Raw genomic sequence first — 24,078 nt, 5'->3', positions numbered from 1 at the left:
GTGAGTGAGTAGAGTTTTGTGTGTGTGTGATCAGAGGTAAAGCTGCTTCCTGGTTGTTGATGTTTGTTTGTTGTATGGATGAGCTGGTGGATGTCAGAGGTAGACAGATGTTTCCAGCTGTTGTCTTTGTGGCTGGTAGTCTAGAGTTGTAGAGTAGCATTGTTTGGTTAGAGCAGAAACAAAGACATTTCGTTAGCTTCATAGCATAATTGCCTAAGTCATTTGACTAAGTCAATGACTTAGGCACTTATGCTATGAAGCTAACGATTTATGAATCCGTCTCTTCTTCTCTTGCTCTCTAACTCGCCTGTAAACATGTGTGGGGAAACTCAATGTTAAAGTCTACAGCTGGAGGGGGAGGGGAGGGGTGAAGCTGGTGGTTGTGAGTCTGTGAAAGTGAATCCTGCTGGTGCCGTAGATGGTGAAAACGTACTTAGTGCAGACACAAAACGTCCATCAGCTTCAAAGTGTGTCAGAAAAATGTCCACATGGTGACTGATGGATGAGAGAGGTCCCATTGTTGTTGTTGTGCACAAATCATTGAACAACACAATTGTGACTGTTAAATTTTGTTATCTTTGACACTTTTCATAGATTCAACCAAAAAAAGAAGAACTGTGTTTTAGTGACAGGCTGCTAGCATTAAAGTGTCTAAAGATGCTTGATCCTTTGAGTTTGGAGTATTTTTATATTTGAAACAAATTCCTCTGTCAGCTACAAGGACTGAAACTGAGTGAAAAAGCAGCCAGTATCCAAAGAGAAGCTTCAGAAAGCTTCTGCTGTTTCTTAAGATTTTAATTTGAAAAGAAAAAAGTGTTGTGATTTGATTCCAAGGAGACAAAGAAGTTAGGGGTGGCTCAAGACTTTTGCACAGTACTGTGTAATTTTTCATAAAAACAGGCATCACATGCGGTCAAAATGTCTGCAAAGCAAAAAACCCCCTCAGTACTTCCAAACCATCCTAGCAGTTTATCAGTTACCACGACAACAGGAAGAAGAAAATTACTTAATTAAGGTTCCACACATCCGGAAAGACAAACATCATATAAACAAAAAATTCCTACATCCTCAGATCTGATGCATTAAGTGCTCCAGGAAACAGTTTTTGTAGCGTGGATCATGTTTCTTTTTTTGTTTGTTAATTCTTTCTTGACATTTTGCTTTCAGTTATTTCTTAGTGTTTATGTGTCTTTATTTTCTTATTCCTGATGTGAGTTCCTGTCATGGTATTTTATGCTCTTAGTTGTGCGCTTCCATTCAAGAGTTCTTTAGGTTTATGTGTGTTTTTTGGGTTCATGACTTAAATTTCATTTTGAGATGTTTGGTTTTCTGTTTGAGCTGCATTGCCTTCTGCTTATCTGGTTTCCTGGAAGAGTTTCCTGTTGTTTAAGATTCTTTGATCTGCAGTAGTTTTATACTTTGAGATTTCAGCTTTAAAGCTGCTCTTGGGTTTATGTTTTTTCTACTGAATCTTGCATTTAGGCTCCATCTCCTACCTACCAAACAATCTTTGATGAAAACTTGACTGAATTAGTGAGACTTGAAATAAAACTGGAAATCGCTGACCAGAAGAAGATTTCCTTTTGTGTCCCTCCTCTGAGGTCAGAGCCTGGAAGATGTTTAAAACCCTCTGGTTTTCTGCATCCCCCATCCCCTTACTTTAGTGTTCCCGGTCGAAATTGACTGGTCCTTGTTAACTGCTCTTAAGTTATCACAAAGAACATTTCTCACCATTTTTATTCAACTTTCTTTAGCTGTATCTCAAAGCAGTGTTTAACATGAATAAATAGACATTAAATAACTGCAGTGAAAATACAAACAGGCACTGAAAATGAATTACAAAATGAACATATAATGTAAAAAATAAATTGAAAACCAAAGACCAAACTCAACATGAAGCCTAGTGTGTATGTGTGAGTGTGCTTGTGTGTGTTTGTCTGTGTGTGTGTCTGTGTGTGGGCATGTGTATGTTTGTGTGTGCATGTGTATTCATGCACATGACTGGTATGTGATACTCAGGAGAGGTGGGCCTTGCAAACATATTTGCAGCATCTTAGGCTTGTTTTGTTGTCTCTAGGGGCACAGAACTCACAGCGCTTCCTTTTCAGCCAATTTAATTTGTGCTTGATGCATAAAGTTAAAAGATTAAAACTAATGAAACAAATTTTAAAAAGAGACTTTTGAAAAAATGTTATTACATTTTATATAATGGATTATGCATAAAAATAGAATTGGACTAAAGGTCTATTGCTTTATTATCTATTCAGATTGTGTATCATGTTTTTTTAAAGTAACTAAGTTACTAATTACTTTTGAAAATAAGTCGTCAGTAAAGTTATGTGATTACTTTTTGGAGAAGTAATCAGTAATTAATTACTAATTACTAATTACACACAAACCTTTAACCTCTCTGCTCTCTGTTGTTTCCTCTTTTAGACCCAAAGATCATCACAGCTGAGTCTGGACAGGACATCACTCTGACATGTCGAGCTCCAAACAGCAACATTGTGAAGTGGAGCAGAGCTGACCTGGTGCCACAATATGTGATTTTGTACCAGGATGGTGACTTTATTTCAGCCAATCAGCATCCATCTTTTAAGAACCGGGTGGATCTGCAGGACAGACAGATGAAGGATGGAGACGTGTCTTTGATTCTGAAGGATGTGAACACTGCTGATAGTGGAACATACGTGTGCCGTGTTTTCATTGAAGAAACACGCTCATGGAAGAACAGCATCATCCTCCACCTGATTGTTGCTCCAGGTGAGTGAGTAGAGTTGAGTGTGTGTGTGATCAGAGGTGAAGCTGCTTCCTGGTTGTTGATGTTTGTTTCTAAAGATGTTGTTGATGAGACTTTGTAGAAAGCAGCTGGTCTGAGTGATGTGATCAGAGTGCAGTAGATAATGTCTGACAGCAGTTTGAAGAGGAAATGGATTCTGTTCTGTTCTTCACTCATCACCTACCTGACAGCTGACACCTCACACCTGTTTCTCACCTGCAGGTCAGACAAGAGGACCAGAGAAGGATGAAGACAACAAAGATGGAGGGAAGACGAATGGAGTAAAGAAGGAGGATTTACCTGTTGTATTGATGTGCTTCTTGTTGCTGCTGTTATTGCTTTCTTGATCTACAGAAAATATAGAAAAGGCTCAGTATTCTGTTGGACATCAGCCCGTTTCAGACGTCTCAGGGCTTTGTACAGATAACTATGAGACTCCTGCTGCTATTTCAATCCGTTAGTGTTAACTTTCAGTTTCAGGTAAAACCTTTTAATAACCATTATCCGATGGCCTGGCACCCTGTCCTGCTGTATGAAACCTCACACTCAGTGACAGCTGGGATCAGCTCCAGCCATGTCAAACTAGAAGGAAGGAAATTTACTTCTTCACAAATAGTTGGTTTAGAAACAAGATCCAGCTTTTACAAAAACATCCAGATAATCCTCACAGAGTTGTTTATGAAGGCATGTGTAAGTGAGCAGATTAATAACTTGTTACTTGTTTGATTGAGCTTTAGAAAGTGATTATTACAATTTATTTATTGTTTCATTGTTTGTTTACATTTATGATAGATGGTTATTAGGAAGTTTGACCATACTTAATTTTTCATTTCTCTGTTTGTCATCAAACCCTCAGACTGTGTTAGTGTCTGTCTGAGCTCTCTATCAGCGACTCTATGATCCACAGTGTTTGTTCCTCTTCAATAATTTATCACAGGATTGATTAACACCATTTAAAACAGTATCACAAACTAAACCTTACATTAAATTAGTGTTACAGTACAGCTTATTTTCACTGTGCAAGAATTCAATGTACAAGATTTTACACTTTTTTGTAAAATACTCTACACGTGTGAGTATATTTGTTTCATTTTCCTGTTCAGCAGCTGTTTGTAAGATCAAAGTTGTTCTGTGAGGATTGAACCACAAAGACTGATGCTCATGTAGAGATCAGCTATTACAGAATAATTACAGTCAATGACTAAACCAACTGACAACACATAGGAATTATAGGGACTCAATAATCGAAGTGTGAAGGATGCACTGATCTGCTCAAACACATTTTGTTACATAAAATTAAGTAGAGCTCTTTCCCGTTGGCATGTAGTGAGTTTTTGGGTCTTGTCCTTCATATTATTTTTTTTCCTCAGATATTTTTATTAAATTTTCTGCATCCATTTTAACAAAAGATAAATTGAACAATATGCCGTTTTCTTTTTGAAGAACATAAAACAATATGAAACACACACTCCCACCTCATAATTATAGGAGTACCAGTGGATGTACAAAAAGAAAAAAGAAAGGGTCCAATCTAATAATACGAATAGTAAACCCTGGAGTACAAGATAGCAGTTCCTGAGTGTACAAGAGAGATGTGAAGAGTTTCAGAACCCACACCCCCACACAGACACAGGAAAAACAAAACAAACAAACCAAGAAAAAAAAAAAAAACCCAAAGATAATGAGTGGTCAGCTTAGTTGTAGAGATAAGTCAAATCTGTAAGAGAAAAGAAATATGTATAAAGTAGGTAAGTAAGTAAATGCCATCATAAAGCGCAGGCATAATAGAGTCTGTATACTTAAACATAAGATAAAATAAAATAGAATAAAGTCTGAGCTGGCTAATTGGGAGTGTTGAACATAGTCAAAAAAGGGTTGCCAGGTCTTAAAAAATTTGGCCATAGACCCACGCAGGGTGAATTTAATCTTTTCGAGTTTGCTAAAATGCAAAGCGTCACTGATCCAGATTTCCCAGGATGGGGGAGAAGGGGACTTCCAACATAACAATATTCTGCGTCTTGACAATAAGGTGAGAAATGCTACCAAATCCGCTTGGGGCATCGGCAAGACAACTGTATCAGGAAGAACCCCAAACAAAGCAGTTAAGGGCACAGGTTGGAGGGGCAGCTGGATGATCTTTGATAAAGTCAGAAAAATATTAATCCAGTATTGTTTGAGGGATGGACATGACCAAAACATATGTATTAGAGAGGAAGGTGTTTGATGACAACAGTCGCAATCAGGGCTAAGGTTGGGGTATATTTGAGCTAGTCTGGTTTTAGTCCAGTGTACACGATGCAAAATCTTACATTGAATCAGCCCGTGTTTGGCACATAATGAGGAGCCATGGACCCGGTAAAGAATTTTATCCCAAGAGTCATCCTAAATCACACACCCCAAATCCTGCTCCCATGCCATTTTAATAGCCGAGGTTGAGGAGTTGCCAAAGGAACATATTCTCCCATACAGACAAGAGATCAGGCCCTGTGATGAAGGGGGGGGGGGGGGGATAGAAGGTTATCAAAGTCATGACAAGGAGGTCTAGATGGGAAATGGGAGGATTTCTCCTTAACCCTAGAACACTATCGCTGGGTGATTTACACCCGAGCAAATACATTTACATGATTTCTCTCTCCTGCAGCTGTTTGCGTGTCGAGGAGCCTGTGCCTTCACCAGGGAAGTCTCAAATGTCCCAGGAATGGGTGGACCAAAGACCAGCTCTCCAGAGTCATTATTTTGTTTTAGGAGGGTTTTTTTTTTCATTTTGTTAGACATGGCACAGTTGAAAGTAAAAGAAGACCACTCTAATTTGTCATGTGTTGTCATATTTTGCTATATTTGATTACTTACTTACATACCACAGCTATGCAGATGACACACAAATATATATCACAATGTCACCAGGAGACCGAGGCCCTGTACAGGCTCTTGGTAAATGCATTGAGGAAATTAATGACTGGTTGTGCCACAATTTTCTCCAACTAAACAAAAACAAAACTGAAGTAATAGTCTTTGGCGCCAAAGAAAAACGATTACAGGTCACCAGAGAACTTCAATCTATACATCTCAAAACCACAAACCAGGCGAGAAATTTGGGTGTAGTGATGGATGCAGACCTAAACTTAGAGAAACACATTAAGACAATAACAAAATCAGCTTACTATCACCTCAAAAATATTTCTAGGATAAAAGATCTGATGTCTCAACAGGACCTGGAAAAACTAGTCCATGCATTCATCTTTAGTAGGCTTGATTACTGTAACAGCATCTTTACAGGTCTACCTAAAAAATCAGTCAGACAACTACAGCTCATTCAGAACTCTGCTGCTCGAGTCCTCACTAAGACCAAAAAAGTGGACCACATCAGTCCAGCTCTGAGGTCTTTACACTGGCTGCCTGTCCGTCAGAGGATAGACTTTAAAGTTCTGATGCTGGCCTATAAAGCTCTGAATGGTTTAGGACCAAAATACTTCAGTGACCTCCTGACCCAGTATGAACCTTCCAGATCCCTCAGGTCATCTGGATCCGGTCTTTTATCAGTTCCTAGAGTCAGAACCAGACACGGAGAAGCTGCATTCAGCTTTTATGCTCCTTATATCTGGAACAAACTCCCAGAAAGCCTCAGATCAGCTGAAACACTCAGTTTATTTAAATCCAGGTTGAAGACTCACCTATTCTCAGCTGCATTTGAATAAAGCACCAAATCCACACTTTTAAGCTTAAATTTCAAAACTTACATTAACTACTGATCTTATCTATTTCTGATTTTATCTGTTTTGATTTTATATACTGTTTTGTTTGTTTGTTAATTAGTTAAGCTTAAATTTCAAAACTTACATTAACTACTGATTTTATCTACTGTTCTGATTTTATCTGTTTTGATTTTACATACTGTTTTGTTTGTTTGTTTGTTTGTTTGTTTGTTTGTTTGTTAAGTGGGTTAGAGCTCTGGGTAGCTCCAAGGCTGGACTGGGACAAAAAATCGGCCCGGGCATTTTGACTAGAGACTGGCCCACCAGGATAAAGATTGAAAATGTGACGTCATTCAGGGGTAAACCGCAAAGGATTCTGGGAACTTGTGGCAAGAGGTACTAGCGCAGGCAGGCTTTCAATTGAACTCAGTTACACAGCGATAAAAAGAAACACAAAAAATGGGAAGAAGCTGTTGTATTATTAACTGCAACAGCCGGTCGCATGACAGCCACGGGAAGCCGATCGTTTTTTTTTTAATCGGATTACGTCGTTGAAGAGAAATGTTTTAAGCCATGTTTCCGAAGTAAGAGCCGACGGATAAGATAAGATAAGATAAGATAAGATAAGATAAGATAACCTTTATTAGTCCCACACGTGGGAAATTTGTTTTGTCAAAGCAGGAAGTGGACAGTGCAAAAGTTATGACGCAAAAATTAGAATACATGGCCTGGATATACCAAATATAACGTCTCAGAACACTCCAGCTCACATGTTAGTCTGCTCCAAGCATTCCCACAAAGGTCAGAGTTTTTTAGTAGTTAATACGTCATTTTTCTTAACATAATTGGTGATATAGGTTACAAGCAAGTCTGGCGCTGAACAGAAATTGTCGCGCTATGCTCCTTTATTTATTGTGCATAAATAGTGAATTGTCCTGACACAATATTGCGTTTCGCTTCTGTTATTATGGCACATTGACAAAAACATATACGTTTATTCACAGGATAAAACAGGTTTTTTGTATCACTAATTGTCCAGTACGATTACAGCATACAGTATTATTGTCACTGCTACATTTCTGTAATGCGAACCAGAAATTATTTCCACTGCTAATTAATTACCATTGAGCTCAAAGGTTATATTAATAAACGGTTAACGAATGTGTATTCATGACGACGATTTGTGAGACTGGTAAACTTATGATACGTACAATAGTCTTTCATTCTACACGGTGCATTTCAAGGTCCTGTACCCATCCGTCGGTAAACTGTACCTGGGCTTGTTGCAGTGACCTGAAGTTACTAAACTTCACGAGTGTGTGCACTCACTCCAAGAACCGTATAATTATAAATCTGAGCGTGGTGAAAGTTGGGCAGCACGCTAACGTCTTTTGTCCCTCTGTGTGCTCGTAAGGGTCTAACCCTTTCACTGGTTTGATTTTTTCCTCGTATCTTTTCTTTGTCTTTTCGTCGAGTCTGTCTTTGTATGGACCGGCATTGTTCTCCTTTTGTTTTGTACATTCCTTTTTTGTGCAGCAAAGAAAAAACAAGAAGGTATTGGAACCGGAGATTGAACGTTTTGCGGTGCTGCAAATGCTTGCGTTTGATGCGGTACTTGGATTGTTTTGCCACGAGTTCCCGGCATGCAATGCGCCAAAATCACGTGATTGCTAAACAAGGGGGCGGGTGCATTCGGCCTCCTCGGCTGTAATTGGTCCAGCCCAGAGTCGATCATGACCAATTGGCCAATCCAACACCTTTCATTATATATACCCTTCCTAAAAAAAAAAAAAAAAAAAAAATCCATCGGCCCATAAAAACAAAAAATCGCCAGCGGCCCACCGGGCAAATGCCCGGTATGCCCGATGGCCAGTCCAGCTATGTGTAGCTCCCCAGCTGGGTCTAGACTGGGTCTAGAGAGTATTTTAAATTCAGGGAATTTAAAATAGAAAATAGCTCGTCCACAGAAGGACTGGTAGCTCCCCTTACGATAAGGGTTCAGATCGCGCGAACAGGTGTGGGATTAGAGCTCTGGGTAGCTCCCCAACTGGGTCTAGACTGGGTCTAGAGAGTATTTTAAATTCAGGGAATTTAAAATAGAAAGTAGCTCGTCCACAGAAGGACTGGTAGCTCCCCTTACGATAAGGGTTCAGATCGCGCGAACAGGTGTGAAATGTGTGTTTAGTTAGTTTGTTTGTTTGCTTGTTTTAATCAATTTTAAATCATACTTTTTATTAGTTTTTATTTCTAATGTCTCTGTAAAGCACTTTGAATCACCTTGTTGTTGAATTGTGCTATACAAATAAATTTGCCTTGCCTTGCCTTGCCTTGCCTCCTCCAGGGCTCAAATCTCTCCTTGTGCTCAGACCAGTCTCTGTTTCCTGCTCTGCTGTCTTGGAGGGGTTTGAGCCGTTGACTTTGTCCTCTTTAACCCTTTAAGACCTACCATAGAACCAAGTTTGCCAGAGCTTATATTATATTTCATTCTAACCAGAAATCTCGATGCACAGGCCGAGGGGGCGGTGTGGCAGCAATTCTTCACACCAGCCTATTAATTAATGAAAGACCAAGACAGACTTTTAATTCATTTGAAAGCCTAATGCTTAACATTGTCCACCCCAGCTGTAAAACTCAGAAACCAGTCTTACTTGTTATCATCTATCGTCCACCTGGGCCTTACACAGAGTTTCTGTCTGATTTCTCAGACTTTATATCTAATTTAGTTCTGAGCTCAGATAAAATAATTATTGTGGGTGATTTTAACATCCATGTAGATGCTACAAATGACAGCCTCTCTCAAAATGTAAAAGAACCCACCCACCCCTTTAATCACACTCTAGATCTTGTTTTAACATATGGCATAGAAACTGAACATTCAACAGTGTTTGCTGAAAACCCTCTCCTGTCTGATCATTTCCTGATAACATTTACAATAATTGATTACACAGCAGTGGAGAGTAGATTTTATCACAGTAGATGTCTTTCTGAAAGTTTAAGAATATAATCCACGCACTGTTATCATCTTCAATGCCCTGTACCAACATAGAGCAGAGCAGCTATCTGAATACTACTCCAACAGAGGTCGATTATCTTGTTAATAATTTTAACTCCTCACTACGTACGACTCTGGATACTGTAGCTCCTGTGAAAACTAAGGTCTCTAATCAGAAGTACCTGACTCCGTGGTATAATTCTCAAACACATAGCATAAAGCAGATGACTTGTAAGCTGGAGAGGAAATGGCGTGTCACAAATTTAGAGGATCATCATTTAGCCTGGAGAAATAGTTTGCTGCTTTATAAGAAAGCCCTCCGCAAAGCCAGAACATCTTACTATTCATCACTGATTGAAGAAAATAAAAACAACCCCAGGTTTCTCTTCAGCACTGTAGCCAGGCTGACAAAAAGTCAGAGCTCTTTTGAGCCAACCATCCCTTTAACGTTAACTAGTAATGACTTCATGAACTTCTTCACAAATAAAATTTTTATCATTAGAGAAAAATTACCAATAATCATCCCACAGATATAATATTACTGTATCTACAGCTACTCTTAGTACCATTGATGTTAAGTTTGACTCTTTTTCTCCAATTGATCTTTCTGAGTTAACTTCAATAATTACTTCCTCCAAACCATCTGTAACAAGTGTCACCTGGCAGTTTGTTGCTCTCTGCCAGGTGATTGGCTGAAGAGCTGTGAAAAGGTAGTGGGTGTGTGGGGTGAAGTCAGCGCTCTTCTGTGGAAAAAACCAGAGGCAATTAATTCACTCAGGTGCGAGTGGGTATACTGTCGGTAAGAGACTTCTGCCATTTTTGTTTGGATCGTTTGCTATTGCATGTGCCTATTTTTAATGTGTCATTGGACTTTTTTAGTGTGACCACGAATTTTAATAGAAGAATTGATCAAGCCCTAGAACGACTGCGCACAGGGAAACTGATCAATATTGTAGGTATATTGAGTGTTTGTTTTAGCTTCATGATTTTGAATGGTTTCATAAAATTGAGATTTTATTGGGTAATATTTTAATTGATAATGTTGTTTGTTTTTCAGCTGTGCTGTCTTTGCTGTCCTTTTTTTTCGTTATTTTGATTGATCTGTAATTTTGTTTTGGTTAGTCCGTCCAGCCGTAAAGGCGGTTATTGATTGAGAGTAAGTTGTGTAAGGGCGGACTAACCTCTCTTTTTGTTTTTTGTTTAATTGTTTGTGCCACTTCCCTTTATCTCCCAGATCGCAGGCCGTACATAGCAATGATTCCCAGCTGTGCTGAGACCTGAATTGTTTGCAGTGTGTGCCACGATTGCAGTGTCGCTAAGTGGGGTGTGACGGGTTGCAGTGTTGTTTCGCATAGTTTGTGTGGTAAGTCTCATGTGCAGCTGGGATATCAGCAGGATGTGTTGTAAGTCCTGTCTGGAAATGACTGGGAATTTGTATGTCTAACTCATGTAATAAAGAAATGATCAATTTATTTCTTTGCCCCGTTTACTCATCCCTTGTCCTCAGTTACACATCAATGTGTATTTTAGATCCCCATTCCTAAATATGATCAACCTATCTCTAATGATCGGCTATGTACCACAGGCCTTCAAGCTGGCTGTAGTTAAACCTTTACTCAAAAAGCCATCTCTAGACCCAGCAATCTTAGCTAATTATAGGTCAATCTCCAACCTTCCTTTCATATCAAAAATCCTTGAAAGAGTAGTTGTCAAACAACTAACAGATCATCTGCAGAGGAATGGTTTATTTGAAGAGTTTCAGTCAGGTTTCAGAGCTCAGCACAGAAACAGCTTTAGTGAAGGTTACAAATGATCTTCTTATAGCCTCTGACAGTGGACTCATCTCTGTGCTTGTCCTGCTAGACCTCAGTGCAGCGTTCGATACTGTTGACCATAATATCCTATTAGAGCGTTTAGAACATGCTGTAGGTATTACAGGTACTGTGCTGCAGTGGTTTGTATCATATCTATCTAATAGACTCCAATTTGTACATGTAAATGGAGAGTCCTCTTCACACACTGAGGTTAATTATGGAGTTCCACAGGGTTCAGTGCTAGGACCAATTCTGTTTACATTATACATGCTTCCCTTAGGCAGCATCATTAGAAGACGTAGCATACATTTCACTGCTATGCTGATGACACCCAGCTCTATCTGTCCATGAAGCCAGATAACACACACCAATTAGTTAAACTGCAGGAATGTCTTAAAGACATACACACCTGGATGGCCGCTAACTTTCTGCTTCTTAATTCAGATAAAACTGAGGTTATTGTACTCTGCCCTGAAAATCTTAGAACTATGGTATCTAACCAGATTCTTACTCTGGATGGCATTACCTTGGCCTCCAGTAACACTGTGATGAACCTTGGAGTCACTTTTGACCAGGACATGTCCTTCAACGCACATATTTAAAAAATATGTAAGACTGCGTTCTTCCATTTGTGCAACATCTCTAAAATGAGAAATATCCTGTCTCAGAGTGACGCTGAAAAACTAGTTCATGCATTTTTTTACTTCCAGGTTGGACTACTGTAATTCATTATTATCAGGATGTCCAAAAAACTCACTGAAAAGCCTTCAGCTAATCCAAAATGCTGCAGCAAGAGTACTGACAGGGACTAGAAAGAGAGAGATTTCTCCTGTTTTGGCTTCCCTTCATTGGCTTCCTGTTAAATCCAGAATTGAATTCAAAATCCTGCTCCTCACTTACAAGGTCTTAAATAATCAGGCCCCATCTTATCTTAATGACCTTGTAGTACCATATCACCCTATTAGAGCACTTCGCTCTCGCTCTGCAGAACTACTTGTTGTTCCTAGAGTATTTAAAAGTAGAATGGGAGGCAGAGCCTTCAGTTTTCAGGCCCCTCTTCTGTGGAACCAGCTTCCAGTTTGGATTTGGGAGACAGACACTATCTCTACTTTTAAGATTAGGCTTAAAAGTCTGTGAAGGTTCTCAGTCATCCAGGTCATCGTAGTCAAAGGAGCTTCCAAAGAAAAGCATCTGGACTTCTTTAAGTTACTTGAAGACGTTTCACCTCTCATCCGAGAAGCTTCTTCAGTTCTAAGGTCAAATGGTGGGGAGTCCCAGATATAAACCTAGTGGGAGATACCCCCCACAGAGGGACAAAAGGACCCCTGATGATCCTCTAATCGCCTGAGCCAAGGTGTGGCTTAAAATTAGGCTTAAAACTTTCCCTTTTGCTAAAGCATATAGTTAGGGCTGGACCAGGTGACCCTGAATCCTCCCTTAGTTATGCTTCAATATATGTACGCTGCCGGGGATTCCCATGATGCATTGAGTTTTTCCTTTCCAGTCACCTTTCTCACTCACTATGTGTTAATACACCTCTCTGCATTGAATCATATCTGTTATTAATCTCTGTCTCTCTTACACAGCATGTCTTTTATCCTGTCTTCCTTCTCTCACCCCAACCGGTCGCAGCAGATGGCCGTCCCTCCTTCTGTCGGAGGTTTCTTCCTGTCGAAAAGGAGTTTTTCCTTCCCACTGTTGCCAAAGTGCTTGCTCATAGGGGGTCATATGATTGTTGGGTTTTTCTCTGTATCTATGAAGCGCCCACGTCTCTAAGATCAGCTGATCAGCTGTTCCTGAATGTACCCAGGATTGAGCATAAACTTAGAGGAGATCGTGCTTTTTCTGTAGCAGCTCCATTTATTCATTCAGTCATTTATTCTATGTATTTTGCCAGAAACGCCAGGCGCTCACAAAACTATTACAATGACCACCAAAAAGCTAAAACAATAAATGAGAGCAGGTGAACAGATTCCACACAAAGACGTGAACACAAAGCACGGACCCGATGCATCAGTGACATGTCGTCATTCTCACCCGACGACATGAACACGGACACGCCATCAGGGCAGAAAGTCAACATCTCACTGATTCTGAGCTGCAGCTTTTGTTCCTCTCCGGCCAAAAGCAAGCTTCATTTTTGCTGCTAAATACTTTTTTTTCTTTTCTTTTTTTTCTTTTTTTTTAATTATGCCAAATTGAAAAACTCTTAGTTTGCTATTGTTCTGTGTTTTATCCTCAGTTACTTTGAAACAGTTACTGAGTCAAAATTGAATTTAATCAAATCAATTACAGAAATCAGCGATGATACCCAGCCCTAGTGAGTAGCCTAAGCCCAACAGAAGTGGATGCAGCTGTGGGTAATGAGAAAAGATGAAACGGTTGATAACACATTATATGGAGTAAATGCACTGCCCAAGTGTCCCCTCTCCCCACTGCCTGTCAATAAAGAACTTTGTGTTGACAAGATTGTTAGGTAATCATTTACAAATCTATAATATCTGCATGGACAGCATTAACTGATGAGGTTGAAAAATTCAATACTCAAAAGTTTACTCTTCAGCCACCACGCTTCTGCCATCTGCCTTTTTTTTATTAGCCACAGTAAAGGCTGCGCTATGAATTCTGGGATATGTTGCGCCACGAATGAATATAATAGAATAGAATTCAACTTTATTGTCATTGCACATGCACAGGTACAGGGCAACGAAATGCAGTTTGCATCCATCCAGAAGTGCTTTAGTGATATAGATATATTACAATATATATTAGCAATAATATAGATATGTGAGTATATTACAGAAATGGGTCTATTATGGAATGTTATAATGTACACGGTATGAATTATGTTGTGAATATTCTATAACTATAAGTATGTACAGGCTGTAGTGAGTACAAACTATGTACAGGCTATGAACAGGATATAAATATGAAAAACTATACAGAATATGAAATAAATAACTTTACAGAATCTGGGATATACAGCTATACAGAAATGGGAACTATGCAAGTTGTAAACAGTTGTAGGGTTAAAAATTATCGAATGTACAGAATGATTATTTACACAGAGCTATACAGTAGTGCAGTTAAGATAAGTGAGATATAATTCCTACAGAGGCTGTATAAAGTGCTAGTGGTTGTGAGTGGTGGTTCAGTCCATGTTATTATTGTGTGTTTGAGGGTACAGTTGTCCATTGTGGGTGTGTGTATGTTCAGTCCATGTGTTAACGTGGGTCAGATGTCAGGAGGCAGAGTTCAGGAGTCTGACAGCTGTGGGGAAGAAGCTGTTCCGGTACCTGGTGGTCTTAGTCCGGAGGCTCCTGTAGCGCCTCCCAGAGGGCAGGAGGGTGAAGAGTCCATGTGATGGGTGACTGAGGTCTTTGATGATTTTCCCCGCCCTTTTCAGACACCGCTTCCTGTAGATGTCTTTTATGGCAGGAAGTGGTGCTCCGGCGATGCGCTGGGCAGTTTTCACGACCCTCTGCAACGCCTTCCGGTCCGAGGCAGAGCAGTTCCCGTACCAGAGTGTTATACATTTGGTCAGGATGCTCTCGATGGTGTAACGATAGAAGTTCACCAGGATGTCTGAGGACAGGTGGTTCTTCCTCAGAGTCCTCAAGAAGAAGAGGCGCTGGTGAGCCTTCTTGACCAGCTTGGAGCAGTTGGTCGTCCAGGTGAGATCCTCGGAGATGTGGACTCCCAGGAACTTGAAGCTGCTCACACGCTCCACAGCCGTCCCCTTAATGTGGATGGGTGGATGTGGGTCAGCATTCCTCCTGTAGTCCACGAATGATACACCTGACTCATCCTTCAAGTCCGGGGAAATGAAGTGCGCATTTCCGGCCGCATTTGGAATTGGGACAGCCTTCATCACGTCGCTGTGGTGTAATCAGCCTCCAAATGGGGTCTCAAAATTGTACCAAAAAACTCTGTACCTCCCTCCAACCACACACTTCTTCGGGTTTGCCATCAGCACTACCTGCCTCAGGGAATCCGGGACTGTGACCAACCACTGCACATGCTCCACCGAGGTATCACTATGAATGATGACATCATCCAGGTAGGAAACAGCATGTGCAGCGTGAGGACGCAGCTATCGCTACAGGAGGTACTGAAAAATGGCCGGGGCTTTAAACAAGCCAAACGGAAGTGTGACGAATTGGTACGAACCACACAGAGTGGAGAAGGCTGTTTTTGTCTTTGGACTCTGCAGACAAGGGAATCTGCCAATCAGCTGCGTTTCAAAGTGGTGCTCCATGAGAGTCGTGCACACGGGCAGGGGGGAGAACACATCTGTAAAGCGCTGTTGCAATGCAGGAACATCTGCTTTATTGGAATGTGTGAGATGTTAATCACAATGCATCTTAAACACACTCTCTAAAAGCGTCATGCCCACAGCATGTTTTTGAGAAAAATCAAATATTTTGGTCCTTGAAGATCATTTCAGAGTTTTTAATGAGCTGCAGGAACCCTGTTCTGTGTGAGTGGAGAACAGCCAAGTCGCCTCCTGTCATAAACCTCCACATGTACCACTGAAAACAGTTAAATTAGTTTGAATCTGAAATCATGGCTCAAACTAGTTGTTCTGAGACCATTTCTTCATTTTCACACCAAACTGTTTAATAAGACAAACTTCACACAGAGTTCATCAAATATAACTAACACTTTAATATTATCAGGGTTTCATAATACAAACTTCAAATCATCAGGAAAACAGCTGCAGAACATGTGGATCAAAATGAATTCATTAAAAAACCAACATGTGGACTTCAAGGATACAGTAAATACACTAAAGTGAAAGGAGGAGCCAAAATTTGAAGGAATTTGAATTAAGTAAAAGTAGTCACCTGTGATCTTTACAATGGTCCAGATGTGTGCTGCTGTTTTTAACTTTCAACATTTCTTTGCTGCCACTGTGAATACGAATGTGGTCTTTGCCTAATTAAATAAAGGTTACACTGACTCACTGCTTCATCTTCAGGTACAAACTGGCATTACATGGAAGTACAGCCCAAAACCAGTTTAGCTTGCTTTTCTTTTTTCTGGACATAAAGTCACAATAGGTGTTGTTTCAAAGCTGGTGGACAGATTTAGTTCATTTTGGAGGTTTTAAGAGCAACTGCTGTGAAAACATTTGTAGTTTTGGGAAAAAATGATTTAAGAGAAGATTTTACAACAGCAAAAGATTAAATATGAAGGAAGGATTGAAATTTAACTGAGGTAACACATAAAATGAATACAACTACTAAACACTACTGTGTCCTAAGGAAACAAAGATTAAAATGTAACAGGGATAACATTTTAGAGAATTAAAATCCCTAAAAGGAAAAATAATAAACTTGATATGCATATCTATACATGCAGCTTCCTAAATGTAACATTCAGGATTATTCACTGCAGGTCCAGAAATCAGAGCTACCTCATCAGATCCAAGTGTGGCATCAGCTGACACTCTTTACAGGAGATTCCATCTGAACTCTGTGGAGCCTGATCTCAAGGTTTTTAAGTCTGAGCCTGAAACCAGAAGAGGATCTTTCTCTCTCTCTTCAGATTCATTGTGATCCAGTGATTTCAGTCCTGCATGATCAGGCTGATGTTTGCACAGAGCAGATAATGAAGTGAATGTTTTTGCACATTGGTAACAGTGAAACAGTTTATTTACAGCGTGGGATCGTTTGTGTTCGGAGTATGAACTGAGATTCCTGAAGCTCTTGTCACACTGGTCACAGCTGAAGTTCACTTCCATGTGTGTACGTTCATGTTTGTTACGATGACCTGATTGTGAGAAGCTTTTCTTACGGTGGATTCCCTTATGCTTTTGCATTGAGCTCACGTCCAGTGGTGAAGGATGACCCACACTGGTCACAGATGTGCTTTTTGACCCCACTGTGGAAGAGTTCATGTATTTTTAATGTACTTGGTGTGTGGAAGCCTCTCCCACATTCTTTGCAGTAGTTCATTTTGTCTCCAGTGTGACTACGTTGATGTGATTTTAGGTCCCGTTGATGATTGGAAGTTCTTCTAAAAAGATCACAGAAAAATGCTTTCCCTACACCACAGTGACGACAGGGTTGAGAAATGGATCCATGTGCTTTGCTCCACTTCTAAACAAAGACATTGTAAGTCAGGGAATTCCTTCAACGTTTTTATCCTGAACATCGCCTGAAACAAAGAGCATCTCTGCCAACGTCCAATTACATTTTACTGTTTACATTACAACACTCAGCTTACTGAGAGAAAATTAGTCTTCATTTTTCCAAACAGTTCATTCAGTATAACTCCATAAGTTTACTGATCAGACTTGTTCCAAACAATCAGGTTAAAATTACAAGATAAAAAAACTAAATACATCCTCACAGTAACTGCACTTGTAGAGTTACTTTCTGGTGTGGATCTGTTGGTGTTTTTTCAGCTGATATGGAAATTTAAAAGACTTTCCACACAAGTCACAGCTGTAGGCTTTAACTCCACTGTGGATGAGTTGGTGTGTTTTTAAGCTTCCAGCCCGGGTAAAAGACTTCCCACACAACTCACAGCTGTAAGGTTTAAATCCACTGTGGATGAGTTGGTGTGTTTTTAAGTTTCCAGCCTGGGTAAAAGACTTTCCACACAGGTCACAGTTGTACGCTTTAAATCCACTGTGGATGACTTGGTGTGTTTTTAAGCTTCCAGCCTGGGTAAAAGACTTTCCACACAGGTCACAGTTGTACGCTTTAACTCCACTGTGGATGACTTGGTGTGTTTTTAAGTCTCCAGCCTGGGTAAAAGACTTTCCACAGAAGTTACATCTGTACGCTTTGACTCCACTGTGGATGACTTGGTGTTTTTTTAGGCTTTGAGCCATGGTAAAAGACGTTCCACACAACTCACAGCTGTAAGGTTTAACTCCACTGTGGAAGAGTTGGTGTGTTTTTAGGCTTTGAGCCAAGCTAAAAGACTTTTCACAAAACTCACAGCTGTAAGGTTTAAATCCACTGTGGATGAGTTGGTGTGTTTTTAAGTGTCCAGCCTGGGTAAAAGACTTTCCACACAAGTCACAGGTGTAAGGTTTAACTCCACTGTGGATGACTTGGTGTGTTTTTAGGCTATGAGCCAGGGTATAAGACTTTCCACACAACTCACAGCTGTAAGGTTTAACTCCACTGTGGAGGAGTTGGTGTGTTTTTAGGCTTTTAGCCAGGGTAAAAGACTTTTCACAAAACTCACAGCTGTAAGGTTTAAATTCACTGTGGATGAGTTGGTGTGTTTTTAAGTGTCCAGCCTGGGTAAAAGACTTTCCACACAAGTCACAGGTGTAAGGTTTAACTCCACTGTGGATGACTTGGTGTGTTTTTAAGTTTTGAGCCAGGGTAAAAGACTTTCCGCACAAGTCACAACTGTACGCTTTAACTCCACTGTGGATGAGTTGGTGTGTTTTTAAGTTTTGAGCCTGGGTAAAAGACTTTCCACATAACTCACAGCTGTAAGGTTTAACTCCACTGTGGATGAGTTGGTGAGTTTTTAGGCTTTGAGCCCAAGTAAAATCCTTCCCACACAAGTCACAACTGTACGCTTTAACTCCACTGTGGATGAGTTGGTGTTTTTTCAAATTATCAGCCTGGGTAAAAGACTTTCCACACAACTCACAGCTGTAAGCTTTAGCTCCACTGTGGATGAGTTGGTGTTTTTTTTAATTTTCAGCCTGGGTAAAATCCTTCCCACACAAGTCACAGCTGTACGCTTTAACTCCACTGTGGATGACTTGGTGTTTTTTTAAATTTCCAGCCCGGGTAAAATCCTTCCCACACTCATCACAGCTGTAGGTTTTCTCTCCCTTTCTTCTGTGAGGTTTGTCGGCCTCCTGAGAGCGCTGACTTCTCGCTCCATATTGGTCCTGCAGTGACAGAGATACAAACAGAGGCAGTGAGTGAAATGCAGTCGTGGAACAAACTGAAACTCCCTCCATTGGTGGAATCAGACATGTAAACAAAAACACATTGTAGGTGTGTTACCACCACCTTCTGGTGACAGTATCACATTACAATGATGTGCTACAATGAGAGTTGTAATGAAAATGACATTATTGAAGAAATATTGATCATCAAAGAAACTCTTTTACTTCAGAAAAAAATTTGAGTTCAACTGATGATATTGTTGTTTCAATGTGTGTAGAGAAAATATGATCTTTGTATTTTCTTGTAACTTGTGTGGTTTTTGGTTGTGAATAGAGCTGGGCGATATGAGATTTTTTCATATCACGATATGTTTTTTTCATTTCAGGCGATAACGATATCTATCACGATATAAGCCAAATAACTATATTTGTAAGATTTAAATGTGCCGTTGCTCACAAGTAAAATGTGAAATAATCAGCAGCTTGTTTTTATTTAAATATTTATTTCCCATAATAAGTTCAACAGGGTAGATGTACTTAAGGAACATGAGACTTTTTCAGATAAATAAAGGCAAATATTGCAAACTACACAAAAGGCAGCCGCTAAAGCGTTTAAGTTTCAAAATAGAACAAACGAAACAGACTAAATTGTCAATTCCACTTAGAAACAAAATATTAATTCTAAAAATAAATCTTAGTTTGTTTTACAGAAGAACAGACAAAACTGACTAACTTTTGTCAATATCAAATAAACTGAGAACTAAAAGGAAATTCTCAATCTCTCCTTGTTGTATAGCTTAGCTTTTCAAACAGTTTTAACAGTTACTTTAGTCTGACAAAAGCCAAATGACAAATTAGCGCTTCCAGTCAGAGACTGAGGCTACGTCCACACGTACACGGGTATTTTTGAAAACGGAGATTTTCCGTTTTCGTTTTAAAAAATAATCCCGTCCACACATAAAGGCAGAAATGAAGGAAAACGCTGCTATGAACATGCCAAAGCAGCAGGTGGCGCTAGATTCCTAACCGTGCAGAAATGTTGGCCAATCAGAAGTCTAGAAGCCTCGGTGGGAAAAAGTAAACAAAGCTGCGGCATAGAAGCAGAACCGAGTCGTATGTGTGGACGGACAGTAACTGTGTGTATATGTAAGCATTTAAACACTGCAGAGAGTAGAATTAACAGTAACAGTATTGTAGAAATTCATTTCACCGAAACAATAACGTGGCACACAGTGTGACGCATGCACCAGTTTATTGTATTTCCAGACTTGCTTTCGGCACAATTTACAGTGCACGCTACTCTGTTTTTTGTCAGACTTGAAATAGCCGAAATACCTTCACACTACGGAACTTCTATGGCTCTTCCGTTCGACAATCTCTCCGGCATTGGAACCATCGTCTGTTTTCTCTTCGGTCACGCTCGGTTGATTTTTCTAGTCGGCACACTCATTTCCTCCATTACCCGCTGGCTGCTTCCCAAACGAACACACGTGCGGCTTGGCACTTGTGCTGTACGTAACAAGTCACGCGACGTGACGCTGCGTCTGTGATTGGCGAGGTCTATCGCGATAGTTTAATTTCTCTATCGAGTAAAAGTTATATTGCGATACATATCGTTATCGTTCTATCGCCCAGCTCTAGTTGTGAATGTAGATTCTGTATATATGGAGGAGCCCAGGATGGAAAAAATAAAGCTGCTGTTAACAGGCTTTTAAAAACCAACCAGCTGTACACACAGTTTCAATAACTGTGTAACTGTGATGTTCTTCTCACCTTTTGTGTTGGAGTCATTGTTTCCTCTTTAGTGGCTGAGCTGAGTCCAAATGGCTGAAATTGTTCCTCTGCTGCACCACCAGACTCTTGTCCTCCTGTTACTCAGCTGGGACACAAAAAGTATATATTTGTATTTTATCCCTGACAAAAAGAAGCAGAGCAAATAAAAATGACTAAACTCCTCAGTGACAACAATACCTATGAAGCTTCAAGGTGAAACCCCAGAAGCAACTACAAAAAGAAAGTCATCAGTTGCCTACAAGAACTTGAAAGGGAAAAACCACTGACCCCCCCTGCACATCACCACCTTTACCCAGGGGATGCTACACCCTGTATATATGGACTTCCATAGATCCACAAAGACGGAGTCCCGATCAGTCTCAATGGTAGCAGTATAAACTCAGCCACCTACAACATTTCAAGCACCTCATTACCATCCTAGCTCCCCTAGGATTTGTGGTAAGCTTTTCTTTGGCTGTCACTTCTTCACCCTGACCTGTCTTACTTGGCTCAGGAGAACTAAAATATACAGTGGGGCAAAAAAGTATTTAGTCAGCCACCGATTGTGCAAGTTCCCCCCCCTAAAATGATGACAGAGGTCAGTAATTTGCACCAGAGGTACACTTCAACTGTGAGAGACAGAATGTGAAAAAACAAAAAAAAAATCCATGAATCCACATGGTAGGATTTGTTAAGAATTTATTCGTAAATCAGGGTGGAAAATAAGTATTTGGTCAATGACAAAAATACAACTCAATACTTTGGTGGTAGCTGACCAAGCATTATTCATTTAGTATTATACACTTGTTTTAGAGCAATACACACTGATCGTCTTAATCAATGTGGAAGTCCTTGTAGTTGCAATGTTGTGTCTCTGCAGGGGACGGATGGCTCCAGGAGATGGGGGGCAGTCAGCGTCTGCCCTCGGGAAGGAGACAATGTTATTTTTCTGTGTTAAATAAAACTGTCAACATTGATTGTATAACACCTGTCATTACGCATGAAGGGGCGTTCTAATACCCTGATTTTTACAAAACTATGGAGATGTGTTTTTTGTGATGAGATCTGAGGCTGTCTGCATACAGTTTCCATCTCCCACGTGTGTGACCATTAAAATCATCGTTTGACTTGACCCGGCCGGACCAGTGTTGTTATTGTGGTGTTTCTCTTGTCTCCATCCCCAATATTTTGAACCATAACATCTTTGTTGGCAATAACAGAGGTCAAAAGTTTACTATAGGTCTTTACCAGGTTTGCACACACAGTAGCTGGTATTTTGGCCCATTCCTCCATGCAGATCTTCTCGAGAGCAGTGATGTTTTGGGGCTGTCGCCGAGCAACACGGACTTTCAACTCCCGCCACAGATTTTCTATGGGGTTGTTGTCTGGAGACTGGCTAGGCCACTCCAGGACTTTCAAATGCTTCTTAGGGAGCCACTCCTTTGTTGCCCAGGCGGTGTGTTTTGGATCATTGTCATGTTGGAAGACCCAGCCTCGTTTCATCTTCAAAGTTCTCACTGATGGAAGGAGGTTTTGGCTCAAAATCTCACGATACATGGCCCCATTCATTCTGTCCTTAACACGGATCAGTCGTCCTGTCCCCTTGGCAGAATAACAGCCCCATAGCATGATGTTTCCACCCCCATGCTTCACAGTAGGTATGGTGTTCTTGGGATGCGACTCAGTATTCTTCTTCCTCCAAATACGACGAGTTGAGTTTATACCAAAAAGTTCTACTTTGGTTTCATCTGACCACATGACATTCTCCCAATCCTCTGCTGTATCATCCATGTGCTCTCTGGCAAACTTCAGACGGGCCTGGACATGCACTGGCTTCAGCAGCGGAACACGTCTGGCACTGCGGGATTTGATTCCCTGCCGTTGTAGTGTGTTACTGATGGTGACCTTTGTTACTTACCTTTGCTCCCAGCTCTCTGCAGGTCATTCACCCCGTGTGGTTCTGGGATCTTTGCTCACCGTTCTCATGATCATTGTGACCCCACGGGATGAGATCTTGCGTGGAGCCCAAGATCGAGGGAGATTATCAGTGGTCTTGTATGTCTTCCATTTTCTGATGATTGCTCCCACAGTTGATTTTTTCACACCAAGCTGCTTGCCTATTGTAGATTCACTCTTCCCAGTCTGCTGCAGGTCTACAATACTTTTCCTGGTGTCCTTCGAAAGCTCTTTGGTCTTGGCCATGGCGGTAGTTTGGAGTCTGACTGTTTGTGGCTGTGGATAGGTGTCTTTTATACAGATGATGAGTTCAAACAGGTGCCATTCATACAGGTAACGAGTGGGGGACAGAAAAGCTTCTTACAGAAGATGTTACAGGTCTGTGAGAGCCAGAGATTTTCCGTGTTTGAGGTGACCAAATACTTATTTTCCACCCTGATTTACGAATAAATTCTTTACAAATCCTACCATGTGAATTCATGGATTTTTTTTTCACATTCTGTTTCTCACAGTTGAAGTGTACCTCTGGTGCATATTACTGACCTCTGTCATCATTTTAAGTGGGGGAACTTGCACAATCGGTGGCTAACTAAATACTTTTTTGCCCCACTGTAAGATATAAGGGTGGTGGCCGAAATTTCCGAGATGATCCTTGTGTTGGCATGTTTCCATTCAAATTGTAAAGTGTTTATTAAACCCACTTCAAATCCAGCTCACAAGGTGTGTTGCAGCTAATTTTGAAATTTTCCATAAGAATGTGGCGTTGTCAAGCAGGATTCCTCAGGTGAGTTTTTCTAAATCACTGGCACACGATGCTTGGTCATCCTGAGGGAATATTGCCTCAGTCCGGTGCATTTCAAGGTCCTGTAACCATCCGTCGGTAAACTGTACCTGGGCTTGTTGCAGTGGCCTGAAGTTACTAAACTTTGTATGCTTTTTCCCTGTCAGCAAATAAAGCTGAGTTTTTTGAGTTAATCCCTTGAGTCTGAGCGCCTGCATTTTGGGTCCAACTCCTGCCTGCCACACAGCGATTCAAGACAACATCAAATCAAAATTCATGTTTTATGTGACTGAAATGTTTAATGATGTGGGCTACAGAAATAAATTAAGTTATAGATTATATTTAGATGAAACATGTATACTTACCGAATTTGAATTTGAATCATTTTAACCACAAGTAACACATGCATATGTGTAGA

General features: G+C 40.5%; 2 protein-coding genes across 2 annotated transcripts in view; one reads left to right on the top strand and one right to left on the bottom strand.

Annotated features, from left to right (window-relative positions):
- Window positions 1-21,059, bottom strand: part of LOC147334053 (uncharacterized) — a 135,241-nt gene extending 114,182 nt beyond the window's left edge. Inside the window, exons 1-4 of the mRNA XM_086286487.1 lie at window positions 20,924-21,059; window positions 18,959-19,150; window positions 17,744-18,874; window positions 12,496-12,502 (exon numbers count right to left, since the gene is read on the bottom strand). Coding sequence (XP_086142613.1) covers window positions 12,496-12,502; window positions 17,744-18,874; window positions 18,959-19,150; window positions 20,924-20,941 — 1,348 coding nt within the window. The 5' untranslated portion in view covers window positions 20,942-21,059. The remainder of the gene's footprint in view (window positions 1-12,495; window positions 12,503-17,743; window positions 18,875-18,958; window positions 19,151-20,923) is intronic.
- Window positions 1-24,078, top strand: part of LOC147334038 (polymeric immunoglobulin receptor-like) — a 419,044-nt gene that overhangs the window by 23,413 nt on the left and 371,553 nt on the right. Inside the window, exon 5 of the mRNA XM_086286448.1 lies at window positions 2,437-2,763. Within this exon, the coding sequence (XP_086142574.1) occupies window positions 2,437-2,763 (327 nt within the window). The remainder of the gene's footprint in view (window positions 1-2,436; window positions 2,764-24,078) is intronic.

Source organism: Aulonocara sp. 'chitande type north' Nkhata Bay, linkage group LG3, assembly GCF_057382095.1.
Source record: "Aulonocara sp. 'chitande type north' Nkhata Bay isolate Kocher_YH1m ecotype deep benthic linkage group LG3, A_spYH_male_GT1.1, whole genome shotgun sequence".
NCBI classification, from domain to species: domain Eukaryota; kingdom Metazoa; phylum Chordata; class Actinopteri; order Cichliformes; family Cichlidae; genus Aulonocara; species Aulonocara sp. 'chitande type north' Nkhata Bay.
The sequence above is the reverse complement of the archived record's forward strand: the minus strand, read 5'-3'. Positions and strand labels throughout refer to the sequence as shown.